This window comes from Daktulosphaira vitifoliae, unplaced genomic scaffold (genome assembly GCF_025091365.1).
Source record: "Daktulosphaira vitifoliae isolate Bord-2020 unplaced genomic scaffold, ASM2509136v1 Scaffold_3, whole genome shotgun sequence".
Classification (NCBI taxonomy): domain Eukaryota; kingdom Metazoa; phylum Arthropoda; class Insecta; order Hemiptera; family Phylloxeridae; genus Daktulosphaira; species Daktulosphaira vitifoliae.
The window spans coordinates 22,788,451-22,807,571 of NW_026099574.1; the positions used below are offsets into that span (position 1 = coordinate 22,788,451).

The 19,121-nt window shown below is 25.8% G+C and overlaps 2 protein-coding genes across 3 annotated transcripts in view; one reads left to right on the forward strand and one right to left on the reverse strand.

Moving 5' to 3' along the window:
• Positions 1-1,106: 1,106 nt before the first annotated feature.
• LOC126901330 (uncharacterized) lies at positions 1,107-8,337 on the forward strand. 2 transcript variants are annotated; one of them, XR_007703025.1, is made up of 6 exons: positions 1,107-2,308; positions 4,743-5,044; positions 5,239-5,301; positions 5,411-5,632; positions 6,586-6,775; positions 8,060-8,337. XR_007703025.1 is itself a non-coding variant. In XM_050677726.1 (5 exons), the coding sequence occupies exons 1-5, from the start codon at positions 1,417-1,419 to the stop codon at positions 6,709-6,711; spliced, it is 1,605 nt and encodes a 534-aa protein (XP_050533683.1). In that variant the 5' UTR covers positions 1,107-1,416; the 3' UTR covers positions 6,712-6,936. The 2 variants fall into 2 exon arrangements, 1 of the variants encoding a protein (XP_050533683.1); XM_050677726.1 differs by lacking the exon at positions 8,060-8,337 and having other exon boundaries at positions 6,586-6,936.
• A 3,001-nt stretch (positions 8,338-11,338) lies between these two features.
• Positions 11,339-19,121, reverse strand: part of LOC126903082 (dopamine receptor 1-like) — a 131,715-nt gene continuing 123,932 nt past the window's right edge. The window contains exon 4 of the mRNA XM_050681046.1: positions 11,339-15,900. Within this exon, the coding sequence (XP_050537003.1) occupies positions 15,045-15,900 (856 nt within the window). The 3' untranslated portion in view covers positions 11,339-15,044. The remainder of the gene's footprint in view (positions 15,901-19,121) is intronic.

Here is a 19,121-nt window from a genome sequence, read left to right on the forward strand (position 1 = left end):
CTTCGTCTCGTCCAGGTATAAAAATGAGAATAACTTTTGAAGTATTGGTAAAAATTGTTATCGATCAGAAATTTACTTAATTACATCGTTATGTATTAAATAAGCTAGTAAATTATCTATGTTGTCATTTGAAAAAATAAAGTTGACACCCCTATAAGTGATAATCTATAGCTAAAAAGTAATTTTAGCTAATAAATCAAGAGATAAACGTAACTAAAAAAAAATAAAACAAATTTTTTCCCATTATTGTATTTATTTTGTAAGAAATCGATTAATTTATGATAAATCGTTAACCTCCTGTATTCTTAATCATCATAAAAAACATTGGAACTAGTATTTAAAATAATCTTTAAGTAGTCTTTACTAGTGAAAATTTGATGTCTCAACAATTATCAATAATAATAGACAATAATAAATCAGTAATTTTAAAAATGTTTAAGGTTTGAGGAGGCTGAATCTAACACTACCTATCAAATATTTGATAAATTATATAAAATACAATTAATTTAAAAGAAAATGATTTATTAAAATATCGATAATTTTTGAAAAAATTGATAGTTATTATATGATACATTGAAAAAAAATTTCAGTATTTCTTCATTTTGGCCCATCTCTATTGGAATGATAAATCTGTGAAAACACTTATCACATACTCCTTTTATTCTCACTATAAATAAGATAAAAGTTATCAGCATTAAGTTCAATCGCGTGGATGATCTTTTAAATACGTTCTTGGAGATAGGAGGACTATTCAAATAGAATTTAAAAAAATGTCTTCTTCTTTAAATTAAGAATATTTTTAGAACACATATTTCAGAATGTTATAAAGCAAAATACATACATTAGGAGTTGTTATAGACAATTCTAACAAATAAAATAAATACTCTTGATAAAGTCTTTATGTTAAATAACATACAGACTAATAAATTGTCATTATATTTTATAAGTATTAAAAAAACAAATTCATTGCTTTGCTGAAAATTAGAAAGATGATTCACTCGAGTATCAATTAGTGATATTTATTAGTAAATTTTGAGTGTAAAATTAAGATAAGATAAAATTATTAATAATATTATGATGAGCATATTATTTCCGACTCAAAATTAATTTCATTAAATAACTAGTTTGCTTCTACGCTCTAAATCGACATTGGAAATTCAGTATTTTAGGTAATCATCTATCTTATCGTAGTTTTTGCGACGACAATTGTCGGGAGTTTTTCGAGTTTTTAGTGGATTGTTATAATTCTAATGTTCAAAATACACAATTAATACCGTTCTAATAGTAAAACCGAAATTTTTCATTGTATTTTGTTTATTACACATAATCTCTCCTATACATATTTGTTTATATTTATATTCACGATAGTTCGTAATTTTTTAAGTGACTTGATAGTTTTTTCATCATTAAATAAAAATGAATAATATTTTGTCAAAAATAATTAAAAATAAACGCGAATTAATTGAAAAGAAATTTGTAAAATTTTCTCCTTTAAATGTAACTTTGTTAACATTTGATGAAGCTCGAGTTCAACTTGAGTTATTGGAGCAAGCATTCAAACTTTATAATGAGGCTCATGAATGTGTTACTATACAAAATGAAATAGATGACAATACGAGATCATCATATATAAATGAATTAGAGAATTTAAGCGAAAAATACATGACGGTAAAAGCGAATTTAACTAGTCATATTCGTTACTTAAATTTTAATTCACAAAATCAAGAAGTGGCTTTAATAAATGATTTATCACAGCAAACAATAATGTTACCACTTTATGATACACCAGCCGGCAATAGTGATACGGATAATAGGACTTCATTCAGAGGTCAATTAGAAAATATACTTAAAAACAAAAATTTAAACGACACAATTAAAATGTATTACCTAAGAAGAAATTTGTCTGGTTCTTCTTTTAAAGTACTTGACTCGCAATTAACTATAGGTCAAAATTATCTAGAAGCTTTGGAATCATTAAATCAGAAATATGATGATAAAAAAATTGCAACACAAATGCATGTTAAAACGTTGCTAATGCAACCTTGTGTTCCCGTTGAATCCGTTTCTGGATTAAAATCATTAATGGACTGTACTGATAATCAACTTAAAACGTTATCCAAATTGGGTCGTCCAGTTCAGTTTTGGGATGACCTAATAGTTAACATTATATCTTCAAAATTACCAATCAAATTAAAAGAGTCTTGGGAAATTGAAGTAGCTTCTTATGCAGAAATGCCTAGTTGGAATTCATTAAAACAATTCTTAGAACAAAAAATACAGATTTTGGATAATCATTGCCATTTGAAGAGTAAGTTAATAAAAAATTAGATAAAATCAACGAAACTAAATATATCTCATTAAATTATTAAATAATAAAGCGTAAATATTTTGTAATAATAATAGTAATCATGTTAATAATGAATGTATTGTTACAATCATTAAAATGGTTAAACTATAAAATTAGAAATATCATAATGATAATTAATAAAAATATATAATTTATTATTATAAATACATTTTTGAAAAATAATAACTGTTTTATTAACTTAAGGAAACTGAGTAATTAATTGTCAGGTATTTAGTAGTGGGTAATCGATAAGTATTGACTATCTATTACAATGTAATACATTATTGTGCATGACCAAAATTGTCAGAATAAACGTGCGGATATTAAGAAATAGACAATAATTTTTAGTATTTTATCAATTATTAATATTTTAATAAAAATTTTATTTGTCAAAGAAGTTAAATTTATCAATTCAAGTTTAAAATTTCACTTCAATAATAATTAGACATATATTGATTATTTTATTATAAATTTATCACCGAAAAAATTTGTTCTCAACCTTAACTTGAATAACATAATAAATGTGATATCAAAGATTAAACACTTATTTTTTAATTGTAATATTTAATTTCTTTAAATAAAGTCAGTTTTATTATTTGAATGAATTAATAATTAGTAGAAGTCATTATTTGTATATGATGATCTTTGATGTTCAGTTCACCAGAATGCAAATAATTCAATTATCTATTATCTATTATCTTTCGTATCGTAGCGTTTCTCTTTGTTACTATTGTACAAGATTCATTGAATTCATGAGGATCTTCAGTGTATACTAACGTTCACTCTTAAACTATTCAAAATACTTAAAGAAATTCAATATACCATTACACAACTACTAATAAAATTATACATAATGAACTCTTTCTATCTAAGTTTAACATGAATAAAATGAAAAAGCTTATCATAAAATCGTCAAGTTCGAAATAGGTTAACGATTGTTCCAGTTTTGAAATGTTTTTGTATTAATACTATTAATATTATTAATTAACATAGTATAATTAAGTTAATATTATAACAATACTTAGTCGGTTAAAAGGTTATTTGCTGTAAATTACATTATTCATACTTTTCAGGAGAGCCAGAAAACAATTTTTTATTAATTTTCAAATAGTATAACTTTTGTTGATAGTCATTTAGTATATTTTTTTATAAATACGTTTATTAATCTTATAATATAATAATAATATAATAATCTAAAATATATAATATTTACATAATTTGAATTATACTAGTTATCGATTCATTAGTATTTCATATTATTAGTTTCTTGACATGTACGACAAAATTTAAAATATAATGATGTTTAAAACAATAATTGAAACGTCGCTTACTAAATTGGAATGGACCTACATTATATTTTAGCGCTTACAACGAATTTTTTTCATACCTACAAATTTAATGTCATTTACAGCATAAAATTTAATTATTAATAATACACTATAAAATATGTTATCGTAAGTACAAACAATATATGGATTTGGCAGAGTCGTCTACAAAACTATTTAGCTAGTGTCATTAATAACAAATAGCAGATTAGCAATTAGCCTTTTAACTGACTATACAGTGTTCAGTGTGTAAGAAACGGGTCAATTGTTACAGACAATAAAAACAATAGAACTCAGTTTTCTAACTTACTGAACACTTTATATAACAATATTCTGATAATAAAATTTATTGAATATATAAGCAATCACAATGATTCATTTTTAATCACTTAGGTTATACAAATTTTGTAAACTAATACTATCAGAGAATGTTATTTTTATTTTTATCCTCTCTTAAGTTTTTGATTTAAGTGCTTTCAGTTCAAGTTAAACTTTTAAGCTTATTAGGGATTTTACGCTAACTTAGTTTTGATTTAATGTATATTTTATTCGACGATTAATTAACGTCTATTTTTGTCAGTTTTTGTTAAATAATTTTCTTTATAGTATTTTTATACAATATGAAAAAATTTTTCTTTTTTTTAATTAATTTTAGACATTGATGAACGTTTGCCATTGATGTTGAACTTGTTTGACGAATAATATTTAACATATCATATGTGTTTATACTACTAATGCACTACTTTTTAAGCTTGGTCGACCGGCACTAGTTGACTAAGCTGAACTTAACTTGTTAAGTATAGGAGAAAATGTTACTTAACTTTTAATTTAATTAATTTTAAGAAACAATTGTATAACTTTAACTTTTTACTAAAAAGTTTTTCAAATAACTTTATTTCAACGGGTTAAAAAACATTAGTTTTTATAGCCTTGTAAATATTAATTATATGTGACAATTTATTTTAAGTAGGGTTTTGTGTTCCTTAAGGTCTGGGTTCCGTTTATCAATTTTAGCTTTATATTTAATAATACTACTTGATCTAAGTACGAATTTAACATTTTTAAATTAGCAAGTTGTATGTTACACGGTAAGGTTCCTGGTGTTCATTTAAATACGCCAAGCTTACAAAAAGACAACAGAAGTTCTTCAAAAATTAGTACAAACAATGATCTTAGCTTGAACGAGTATTCTACTACAACACAATCAGAACCAGTAAAGATCACACCACATTCTCAACTTCATCAATCATTTGTTATATCTTCACTGTCTCCTGATTATAAATCACTGGACACAAAAATTCCAGCCATCAAAATTACTGAACCAGAAACTGATAATGATAAACATTTAGATATTAAGCAACAAAAAAGTCCTGTAAGTTATAATTTTTAAATATTTAATATTAAAAATTTTTTTTTTCAGTAAAAATATCTTGTGGATATGACTATTGCTCTGCAATGACAAAATTATCAGTTGTATAATATATATATTATTTTTTATATAATTGTATACTTTTTTATTTGTAGCAAATATTAGTTAGGTTAAATAATGAAACAACATTTTTCCAGAGCAGTTCTTCTGCGAATTCAAAACATGCTGTTTCAACTCAGGATTCGAAACAAACGCGACAGGTACTTTAATCTAAATTTGTTAATAATTGAAACACATTATTGATTTAACAAATTTTATATTACACTAACTTTGTATAAAAAATTCATATTTTACAAAGCTATTTTATAGATACAATTAAAAATATTGGAAAATAATGCAAAATTCAAATGTCATAAGTTCCTTGTCAACCTACTGGATCTTTCAAGTAAAGAACCAAAACCTATCGGAAGTACTGTACAAAGATTAGTTCAAGACTTAGTTGATGCTAAAATAGAGTCAGAACAGTTTTGTGATAAACTTTATAAGCTTTTAAATGCTTCACCGCAGCCATCCCTAATTGATTTTCTTGAGGTACTTTAAAATGTATTGCACTGTAACTTTGAATAACAAAATATTGAGGCGATTTTATTTTATTGATCGTGTTATTACATAATTAATCAATTAAATCATTATTTCATTATTGAATTGTAAAAAGTTAAGTACAGTTGAAAGAAAATAGACTTAGATTGCTTGGTTATGTGATGAGGAAAGAGGAATCGGTAACTGTAACAACAGTTAGGGAAATGAATTTTGAAGGAATAAGTGGTAGACAAAGACCAAAAAAGATATGGAGTGATGTTATTTAATGCGATGTGAGGACTATTGATGTGTGCATAGATGATGTGGTAGATTTTGTCAAGTGAAAGTTTAGGATAAGGGTGGTTGACTCCAAGTAGTTAGGATAAAGGCGAGGAAAAAGAAAAAGTACAGTCGATATCCAGTGTAATGGATTTGAGGAATTTTTTCTAATTAGTATTGATTGATATCTGACAGTAATTAAAATCACTGTTATAAAAAGGTTCGATACGTATAAGATTTGTCATATTCAATAAAATTTACATGATCTTCAACTTTAGAGGTCAATTACTCGTAGAACTTAGAATATATTTTTTAATAATATAGTACACAAAAATACCTTAAATTTTATTTACTTTTAAATGATGTACATATTCCGTATAGTATTGTTTTAGGTCATTCCCTTTATTGTGGTAATTTTTATAAATTTCTGGTGCTGACAGATTCAATTGTGATCTTTTGACATATCGTTGAACAAATTTGATCCACTAGAGTTATCGTGTATAGTGTGACAAAAAAAAAAAAAAAAAANTGTTTAAATTTGAAAAAAAAAAAAAAAAAAATACAACCAGTAAAACGCATCAAAATGAAATTTGTTTCAAAATAATGGTCATTCGTGTCTGGATTATATTATAAAGAGTTTTAATAAAAATATTTTGTCATTCATAAATTTTTATTTTAAATTTTAGAAAAGTTTACCTATCCTTAGAAAGTCATTAATATACCAAGAAATGATGATTAGAGGTATACAGCCACCACAACATGAAGTAGCGATTAAACATAAAGAAATAATGGCTGACCAACAGAAACCTTAATAAACACAGAGATATGTGTAATGTTTATGATGCACTTACAAACCTAACTTTTCTAAATAAATGGGTATGTATATAATTTTATAGATATCAAATGGCTTAAGCAAGAAATTTATAGTTTTTTTTTTATGGTTTTTACTTTATGTTTAATTTATATGAAATAAATCATTTTCCTATGAAAATGCATCATTTTTTGTGTAGTTATATTGTTTGGATATTAATTTATTAATACAAGAATAAAATATCTCCTTAATATAAATCATGTTGAAGTTATAAATAATTTCAAAAATTATCTAAGAAGATAATGACCATTTAACAGATTTCATATAACGGAAGATCCATTCGTTAGTGTATTACAAAACTAATTACAATATGTGAATTTATCTAGTTACATTTATAAAATGTTAATATCTACAATATTTCTCCGAAAAGCCATTTTTACAAAAATTTAGATTAACAAAAGATCTTGTACTAAGTTTAATTTATAAGTTACGCCCATACTTAGAATCTCATTGAGTCTGCTTTAAGTATAGAGCATAAAGTATGTAAAAATATTATACTACATATGAAGTATCAATGATTTATAATATACAGTAGAGCTAATATAATTTAATATATCGCTCTAATAATTACCTTGAAAAGACATTAGTTTAGACGATGTATAATTAGTGCAAGATTTTTAGACAAATAAAAAAATAAAATTAACTGTACGAATTTCAATTACTACACTGAAATCATCATTTAATATTTTACTATACTAAAACATCCACCATTAATTAGTCCAAGTTTAAAAATAGACTTCCTGGTTCAAAGTTGTTATCAATCAGTCATTTTTTTAGTTGGGTTATTTTTCACTTGATAAACTAGTTACATATTCATGTTGTCACTTTAAAATAATAAGTTAGTATCCTTATAGGGACAATCGACGGACATAAAAAATATTTAACCAATTAAATATTGAGAAATTAATAATACTTAAATGAGCTAAGAAAAAGTTCTCAAAATTATTTCTATTTTAGAAGAAATTTTGTGGCTAACCATAAATTAACCATCCTCTAGATTTTTCTGTAATTTTTGAGCATACATTTGTAAGTATTTCCAGAAAACTTAAAACTTACAAATTTCAAAACAATTTTTAGTTGCTTTTTAAGTTAATGACATTATTTTATGAACTATAGTAAATAGCATAGAAACTAATAGAGTTAATTTGTATATTATAAAGTTTTTTTCAAAATGTTATAAAACTTAAACTAGAAATAAAAATATAAAACTAAAGTAGTCTTTCTATTAAAAAAAAAAGGAGACAAGCCTGTCGTATTGTTAATAATTTAAATAATTTAACTGTTTTCAGTAAGGCATTCATAAGATTTTAGAATTTACCGTGTTCGAGTATGTTTGATTTTCACCATATATAAAAACAAAGTTAATTATTAAAGCTGACAAAAAATTTCAAATGACTTTAAACCGATCATATAGACTAAGGAAAGTGGATATAACAATGTGAATAGTTCAAGTGACTGTGACATAATATATATTTAATACAATCCTTTTAGCTATTGTTACTTTTATCTAACAATGTATCAACTTTGTTTGACGTTGTAATTTACAGACGTACTTTTACGTATTATGTATTCTTACCAGCATAGTTTACTAGTGATATTGTATAAATCAATATACTAATATCACATCCGAGTACAAAAAAATCTTAGTAATTTATTTATCACGCATTCTAAGTCGCATAGAAATGGGTTACATGTAGTTTTTGTCGTTGGATAGATTTACATACGATTTGTAATAAATATCTGCATACCTATAGAAAAGCGATAAATGTCAATTTTATGTGCTCGTGATCGAAATAAGGCTGCTAAGACCGTTATCGTTATTCGTATTGTCACCAAGTACTCAAAAAACTAAGAACCATCGAAAGGTAACGTATAACCATAGGAAAAAAATCTTTTGAGAACTAGATGCGATCATGAGAATGGCACAAACTGCGTTTGGTTATCGGATAAAGCGTATAATATAATAACACTAAAGAAAAATGTATTGCACGCGACTAAAATAATAAGTCCCTTAAAGCCCAGATTCAATTGGGTCATTCAATAGACTATGATTCACCAACAAGTTTCTAATAGAATATGATATTCACGTTTTTATTTATCATATATTATACAGTACCAGATACATTTACAAATAATATTAACTAAACTTCAATTTTTGAGTTGGGTATTGGAAGATAAAATTTCAGAAAATGCTTTATTTTATTGAAATACACAATTTTGGTGTGTAGGGGACAAAAAAATATATATTTATTTAATTATGTGGTTTAATGTAATAATAAATAAGTGTTAACATAAAAAATACATTTATCGAAAAAATTTCCAACTGTAAGCAAAGTTCATTTCGGAAAAAGAATACTATGATTCAGTGTCGTATCCACAAAGGGAATTTCGGGAGTCAGAATTCTAAAACCGCATATGAATTATATGTTCCCCCATAAATAAAAAATTATTCTGGCGGAAGTAGCAAAATAGTGAATCTGTTTAATACTCTGTGCTATAAAAGATATTTGATGCCTCCATATAAAATTTTTAAACACGTTACTGCTATAATTAAATTTTTGATTTTTATTTAAATCAAGTAGTCTGTACGAAAGAGTAATTCAAGTTTAAAATTGTTAAATTAATGATTAAATTCTTCTACTGTACATTGTACAGTATAGTATAGTTAAAAGCATAATTAGCAAAGGTCAAGTCATCATCATCTCCATAGTCTCAATTCCAATTATTTGGATTCAGCTCTAATTTATTAATTCGATAGGCTTTTTATATCGGCTATCAATATAACGCAACTTAATTATAGCTGAGAGATCTACTAAGAAGGAAGCTGTGTAGTGCTGTTAAAATTCTCGTATGTTCATCTTTCCAGGAATTAATAGCAAAAATTTGGTTAACAATTGCGACTGTATGACAATTGGCAGTTACTATGCCACATTACAGTTCTTCAAGTACATTCAGTGATAGAAAAAAAAATTATTATAAAATACAATTGTTTATATTAAAGGATATAGTGAATTTTTGAAATACCTAAATTCTAATTTCCCTTCCTTCTGAAAATTAATTCATAGAACAATCAAGTGTTTCTAACCCTTTAGAACAGGGTTTGAAATAGTTTTTTGTTTGTTTAATGATATGGTTTAATTAAATGTTTTCTTACTAATGTGTTTAAAGTTTTTAGTATTTAAAACGTTTTAATTTTATTTTAATAATCGTTCTAAGGGAGTTAAAAAAATTCTTTACCTTTCTTTCAATATAACGTTGATGTTATTTTTTACTACCTACAATTTTTAATTTTTTCACTGATCTGTCATTCAATCATTTCCTTTATACATTATACAAAGTTATTTGCAAAGTATACCTGTAAAATATAATTATTTATCTTTATAATTTTAAGTTATAATAGTAATAATAGTTATTACCAATTTTTATAAATACAAAATTAATATTCCAACGTTATAATAATAACGTTAAGTTATAATATACAAGTTCAGTTTAAGTTAATTGTAACATAAAGTAAGTACAGTAAAATTAATAAATCTCAATTATATTTCAACATCATATATAATTACAAATAAAATATAATTATAATTAAACATACTTAAAATGAATTGTGTGGTAACATTAGAGATTGGTTTACTTGAAAAACATAAGCTATTGTTTTTGCTAGAGAGGATGGGAAAACTTATATAGTCTAGTACAACGAAATTAAACTCCGGCACCTACTAAAGTACCGAGACATGATGCGTTACTGACTGAACTGGGTAGACTACATTTCTAGAAATAATGATTTTGAAATAAATTAACTACGTGATATCTAATTAAAAATGTTTGAAAATATGAAAAAATTAAATTTTTGATCAATATTCATTATGAATTCTTCGGAAAAAAAATTGTTATTCTTTAATTTATAACTTGTATAGAAAAAAAACATACTACTTCTACAAATTAATTAATGGCCCAAAAATAAAATTAGTAATAATATTGAAGGTAAGGAATTCATTGTGTTGAAAAATTTATACTGTAATATCAAATTATTTGACATTGTAGGTAATATTAATCGGAATTTATAAATTAGTTACATTTGCTCAAATATCAGTCAAATATACGGTATATAATATATTCTAGTATCTTACTATAAACGTTTTAAAAAGTTTTTCTACAAATTATATAACTCAAAAATAAATATTGAAATTAACAGTCAAAAATTCTTACTTGTATACATTTTAAAAACAACACATACTTTTTCTACAGTTTTGCACTTTAAAATTATTAGATATATAGTGTATCACAAAACACACATTTTAAAGGATTTTATTAAATTATACTGCTATACTTTAGATAAAAGAAGAAAAAAATATGAGTTTGATGTTGTATATTAATATAGAACCGATGAATAAAACTAAGCATTTATGACATTGAAAATTTCCAAAATATTTGATTTGGTTATTTTATTAACATGAATTGTTATTTGTAACTCATGTAATATTGATGCAATATTTTTATTAATTACCAGGTAGTTTAAAAATATATATTATTATATTAAATTTTTTAGATTAATTTATGTAAAAATCAACAATAGTAAACTTGGTGTACTTAAAAAAGAATTGTTTCCATTTAATAATTTAAGTTAAAGTATTGCGTAATATATTTGTTTGTTAATGACCTTTTTTAAAATAAATCTTATTATGAACTTAATAAGGGTAACGATAATTCTTAATAGACCTTATAAACATAAATAACTTAAAAAGTAAACTTTTATTGGCAAAACAAATTGTAAAAATTTTAACTAACAAATCACATTTAAACGTTGTTCTAATTACAAATAATTTTGGATTTTATTTTAATAATAAAAATCAGTAAAACTTAAGCTTAAGTATCCAATCTTGAATACACCAGGGTAATTTTGATAAATGGTAACAGGGTTATAATTATAATTACAGTAATAGTTTTAAGTCAAAACAATCATAAATATCACATTAAATAATAACAAAAATACATTGTTAGTGAGCAAAGGATTGTAGACAAGAAGGTACGATGAGTTATTTACATAAATGAATTTTTCATTGCACCAAATTAACAAAAATCCAATTTATTTATACAATGCATCATAACATATTTACAAAGGGAAAATACAATTTAATTTTAATTAGAGAAACAATAAAATTGGTGTTACTATACAAACAAAAATGTTCTCTGATTTTAGTACGATGTAAAAAAAACATCAAATATCCCCTAATATTTCTTTTTTCACAAGTCATTAATATCATAAACATTACAATATGTACTCGTATAATAATAATATATGTTTATATAATCTACAATATTTACAAGAAAGAAAATTTTAAAAAATATACATAATTTAACTAGTAGCTTTTGTTTTTTTTTTAGTAAAAATAATTGTCTTAAAATATATTATGTATTGAATAAATCACGAAGACATATACAAGGGTACAGTTACACGTAAGAGTTTAATCCTCTAGTAATTAATTTACTCAATAGGGGAGACCTAGTATATTGGAGTTATTAAGCACATCAGTATTATTTTTTTATTAGTCCTTTATACTAGGTGAATACTCTTAGTTGTCCAACAGAGTTGCCTATGTGATGCAAATGGATATGTTTTAAATGTTTTTAAGAGTACTAAATTCTGCAAGAGGAGGATCTTAAGTTGGTTAGACCTAAATCCGTTTAGACTGAACACTTACTGTACAATTTCGTTTTTATGTACGTATTCAGTGGTTAAACACCTATTGCTTGCATACATGAAACTTAAGTACTTAAAAACTTTATACATTATTTATTTATTCGTATATTATATATGCTAACATAAACATTTCTGGGTTTACAAGTATTGTTTGATAATAAAGTAGACTGACAAAAACGTACAATAAATACATTATTTTAAGCAACAATAAGCTCGAGACGAGTTTAAGTTTTTTAAGATGTCTTGGTCTTAGAATGGAATACAATCATAAATAAAACACAATATACTTATTCAAATTGAAAAAAGGGTTCACACCTTTTTTAAAAAACATTTTCTACTTTGTTTATTCTGAAAACGTAGCATCCACTTATTAAGAAGTTGATAACAACCTAATAAATTAAATTTCAAGTTTTGAAACATTGTATCAAATGTGTTTTTATTAACATAATTTTTCAAATATTTCAACTTAATATTAAAACTAATGTTATGACTGTTGCAGTTTTGTATTATACTAAACCCCAAGCTATTAATTAAATATTTAGGTATTAAAAAAAAAAAAAACACTAGAATACCTTTAACTTTTCGGATAATATTTCTTTCTAAAGTTTTTATTAATTATTAAATATGAGCCCTTTTTAGGGGGTCAAGTTGAGTATTTTTTTTAATTGAGTAAATTTGTCTATATTATGGATTTAATTTAATTTTGGGATTTTATAAATAAAATACTAAGAAGCCATAGAAATGAAAGAATAGATTGTCCAAAACAGATAGTATATTGCTCTCAAATTTTAAATTATTTTTAATATAAAATTATTAAAAAAAAAAAATTAAATTTTATGCTGTGTCATATCGTAGACATATAAAGGAATAGACTAAGAACTTGTTTTTCGTGAATCTAACATGACTTTATATAAAAGAATATTTATCGAAAACATTTTATTTGTTGTGTACTAATTTATTTGTTACTATACTACTTTTGATGTTCTGTATATAAATTGCAAATTATTACATAGGAACAGTAGCGTATTTAGAAATTTTGTTGGGGAGATTCACCCTTCCACTACTCTTGCTACTGCGTTTTTTATAGTATAGGGGGTTCTACGATCTCCTTGTAAATACACCATTGCATAAAGTTAATGCAAAACAAGTAAATCTTTCATAAAAATTCCTCATATGAAGCAGCACATATAAGCTTAAATGTAATACATATAAAATGTCTATCGTTTCTGGTCCATTCATTTATACGACTATGTATTAAATAATAAAAAGACAAATCAATGAAATACTAAACATGTATATTACAGTAACCTATAAACCTATATTTTGGTGTTGAGTTAGTTGCTTAAATTGAATTTCGTATTAGGCGTGTTTATTGCCATAATGTTATGAGATTAACAGTAACGTCTTAATATGGATGGAATATTACATAGTACACAACCCATACGCTCAATAACATGAAACCAGCTGATGCGATGCAGAAGTAGATTACATAAGGATTTTAATTAACAACCCTTTCCAGTTTAATTACTCGTGTTAATGTTATTACCGTCAATGCCTGACTGTTGCTTTAAGAATACAACAGTGAGTGGGATGTTCGACTTTATGTTTCCATAATCTTTTGAAAATATTGAATCTACATACTTTTAATACATTAGCCCTGGATTACATATCTTACTATTTATAAATACTTCTATAGTTTAGTTTAGTCCTGTGAAACCTGCGACATTGATACTTAATGTGTAGTTTTAAAACGGAATTTGAAATGTTATTAGTTTATGGTTTCAGACAACACAAACAAGATATAACAGAAGTTTATTAAGTTGAAAAGGATTAAAGCAGTTCAAATATTTCAGAAAATTAATGGAAATACCAACAGAATATCCGGGAACAGATCAAGTAGATCAACTTGAATTGAAGTACCAAGAATCGCTTCTTCTATTTCACGAAAGACGTTTCTCATCATTTCATAATTCATATTGTTGTCAATGCTTAAGTATAAAGTATATTAAAAGTTTTCAGCTAATATCAATAGAATTGAACGTGACTCTTATTATACTCGGTCAAAAACCAATCGTTTAAAAGTTGTACTTAATTTATATAAAAAGTGTTTATTTTTTGTGAGTGAAACCTTTAAGCCGGTACTCAACAACTGACATAGTTAATGGAAAATCGATAATTCACATTACATGTATAATGTCACTTAAAAGCGTTTAGTAGCTTTTCTTTTTTGAAGTGTTCAAAATAACGATCTTAGTATAAAATATGACGTGTCGGTAGTTATCGGTATACTGAATATAATTAAATATTAAATTCCGTGAGTAATTATGAGATGGAAATGTAGAAGAGTCATTCAAGAATACATAAAAATGCGTACTTTTTCATGACTTAATTTGAACATGGTTAAAATATCAACACTTTTTTGGAATACTCAATACCCCTTCAAGTTAGACGACGATAGTTTTATTTTAATTACAATATTTCTGATTGTAATCCCACGCAAATGGATTACATTCATTTTGGATTTATACAAGATATTCTACTGCAAAAAGTGGAATTTCATTGATACTACTTGGTCAGATGATGCTCGTCTCTTCAGCTTCGATGATCACCTTTTCAGATGAGTTTAGTCGAGAATGTCGAAGAGAAGCCACAGACGACCTGGGACTTGTCGCAGCACCGCCAACAGCTTTCCCGTTCTGTTTAATGGTGACGGCCCCGACGGACGATTCAAAATCGTAACCGCCTCTGGTCTTTCGCTGATGTCGAACGGACGACTCCGAGTTGAGCACTACAGAACTGTAGTCCTTACAGAAACACCAGTCTGGATAGTGCGTGGTGAGTATGCGGCGGAATGCATCTCTAAACTCGGTGTTAAATATCGAGTAGATAATTGGATTGAACGCAGAGTTCGAATAGCCAAGCCACGTGAGCACTTTGAACGCAGCATCTGGAATGCAAGTCTTGCAGAACGCGGCGATGATGTTAACGCAGAAAAATGGCACCCAACACAGTAAAAACGTGCCCATGATGACGCCTACGGTTATGGCGGCTTTGTGGTCGCTGACATGGTACGGTGACGTATGGTGATGGACGGCGGTCAGCGTGGATGACGTCATGACCGTGGTTGTGGTAAGTGGTCGAGTTACCGCTCGTATACTCTGTACGTGTTTCTGCGCGTAACAGTATAATCGACAATATATGCCTATCATCACCACACATGGTATGTAAAAACTAATACACGAAGAAATAACCGCATACGTGGGTGTCAAGTCCAGTGCGCACGTCATGTTCTCGGATAGTCCCGTTGCCGGTTTTGGCGGTCTGTGAATGCTCAGTATACATATGGGAACTACCGAGACAAATGCGGCCAGGGCCCATACTCCAGCAATGCCTAACAGGGCATTTCTTCTATTCAAATATGTAGTGTATCTGAAAAAAAATAAATGTTTTTATTACATTTCATGTGTGTACAACATGTAAGAGTAATAAAATTAGATTAGTACACTAAACATTATTCTCTACACCAGGTGCTACCCATAAAACAAAATTATACCTCTGAAGTCGATGATATACTTGACTATACTTTGTAGTTTGTGTGTTATTGCATAATGTAATCAGAATGCACTTCATATTGATTCTGTAGGCATATTATTAAGTCTCGAGTTAGTTATTATGCGACGTCTTTTACGTTTACAATGTTCAAGTACAATAGAATTATTTCTCTTGATATAAAATACAGGTTTTATCAAATGGTTTCAATTAGCTGTAGTTTTGAAATATCCAAGAAAAATAATTGATTTGGTACCTATTTATATTTTCTATTTCTTTAAAAAAGGTTTTTTGCCATGATAGATTTGATGTTTATATGCAATTTCATATTTATTAGGTAAAGTTATCATGGAAAATATTTTAATATTATTGTGTAAATGAAAATAAAAGGGTTGATTAATTTTATTCAACTTTTTTTTCTAAACATATTTTTGCTTTCAGATTTTATTTATTTTTAATTACCCCAATAAAAAGAATTGTATAAATATTATCATACCAATATCTTCACTACAGAACGTTTGATGAAAATTTTTTTTTTGTTGAATTTTTCGCTCAACATTTAAATTTACTGTTTATATTTGCAATTATACTTAATAATAAATATATTTTCACTTTTTTAGATAAGTTATCAAACGATTTATAAATTAAGATGAGTGGTAACGACAAAATATCACATTCGTGTCACATGTGCGTTTCATTGTAAAGTATTAGTGTGTATGATTTATGATTTTCAAACCTAATGAGTCATTTATTTATATAAGAAATCTAGAAAATACAATAAAATGTATTTTGACTATAACCAGGACTATTGGACATTTTAAAGCATTGACAATTTAAATTACTTTTTTTTTTTGAAAAAGTATGTTTTAATACGATTGTGTTATAAATTTGTCGGAGAATAACAGAAACATCAAACAATGTTAGCAATCCATAAAAGAAGGTAAAAAACAATTAAGGAAAAGTAGTTATATCAGAATGAATAAGGTACAAAACCTAAAGTGAATAATAAAAGTAGCTAGCTGTACAAATGTTCATTAAGATTCATGGAAGTAGATTTAATATATTATTAAATAGTAAATAAAAATAAGTAAATCATTATCGTTATTATATTTGTACAATAAAATGAAATTAGTTCACTTGCTTAAGAAATTTTCAATCCATTTTATTAATACAATGAATAAATTATAATAGAAAAACATAGAAAAATTATCTATTAAAATCTTTTATTTTCATATGATACCTAAAATAAATTTTTTTTTTTAAAGAAAAGATTCACTTTTAACTGTTATAATGGTTCTACAGTAACTCATATCATTATTGCTCACCTGTAAACCTATTTTTTCTTTAGAAAATTTAACTTTTTTAACAAATACTGTTTCATTGTAACAAAATCTTTTTTAAAAGCATTACATTTTTAATTCTTGTAAGGATATATATGCAATTTATTGAAGAAATAGAATAGTTTATTAAAAACAAATATTAATAAAAAATACTGAAAAATAAACATTACATATCGATTTTAATTACTATTTTCATAGAACATTTTAATGGCACGAAAAAATCAATATTTCTAAAAATTGTAATTACAAATATATTTTTGGTATTTTAAAAAATTCATTATGTTTGTTAATAATTTATGAAAAGTTATTTGTTATAATACCAAAAAAAAAGTACAGAGTATATAAACAGATTTATCTGACAACTCTAATAAATTTTGATCTAGTTGATATTTTACCTCCTTTTTCTTTTTTATTCAATTCATCAATCAAATTGTAGCTTTCACTATATTCCATTATAGCTATAGTTATTTCAACGGCAATTGACATTATTAATAGCACAGAAAATAACAAGTATATCATACTAAGCGACTCACTAAGTGTTATCACAAACTTACAAAACATTTTCAAACCTGATGACATTGAGACAAAAATAATTATCCAAATGGAAAAATCTCAAAAAAAAAAAAAAAAAANNNAAAATTTAAAAAAAAAAAAAAAAAAAAATAGAAAATGATATAGTAATAGGTACCCGGTCATGTCGGTATAAAAGTCAACGAAACATCTAATGAATTTTCAAAAAGAGCTATAGAAAAGACAGTTGCAAACAATGCAGACGCCAAGAGTCGTACAATGACATAAAAAAATAGATCAAATTCAACACCATACAAAACTGGTAAATCAATTTGAAATATTCAAATAACAAACTATATGAATTAAAGAGTACTAAAATTCTAGTATTAGTAATGAAAAAAAGAATTAATAGAATCCGCATCCTATGTGTAAGTCCTACATACACGACTGACTCGTGGTTTTCTAATAGAGAGAGGGAAACCTCCAATATCTTCATCATGTGGTACAACTTTATAGATCAAAAATATTTTTAAAGTATTGCAAAACATACTAAAAGGCCAGAGAACTGTTCACAATAAGCCACCGCCTAGTTAAAAGCCTCGAATGACAATTAGAAAATGAAGTTAAACTTTTTCATTTATTAAACTATACAGATATCTTAAAACAATTGTAACGACAGTTCTAATTATACAATAAAATATTATTAATTTTAATTTTCATATTGATTCATGTATTTATGTAGTAACACTTATGTTAAAAGTTCACTAATGACCATTGATATTGATGCACGTAATAATAAAATTAAAAATAAAGTAGTTTTATTGAAGTTTGATTTTTTTACGATTATAGTCTACGAAACACTGGTCTGTGTTTTACGAAAAAAGATAGAGAAGAACACTTTTATTTAGCAGAATATTATTAAGTACAAACTTTTCCAATTTTGTACACCCCACTATAGAAATTGTTAGCAAATGATAATCTGTTAATCTTCTTTTCGCTTGCCTTTATTTCAACTACTTGTAGTCGTCCAAAATGTGTTAATGTTTTTATTATAGTTAAAAATTATAAATAACCGTCAAAAGTGACGGTAATTATAATTAAAAAATTAAATACATTGAGCCAAGTTATAATTAAGCACCTTAAGTGTTTTATTTTTTCAAATTTTCNTAATTAAGCACCTTATGTGTTTTATTTTTTCAAATTTTCGAGCTGATGTAATGTTAGGTAAACACATCAACTTTATTAAATATT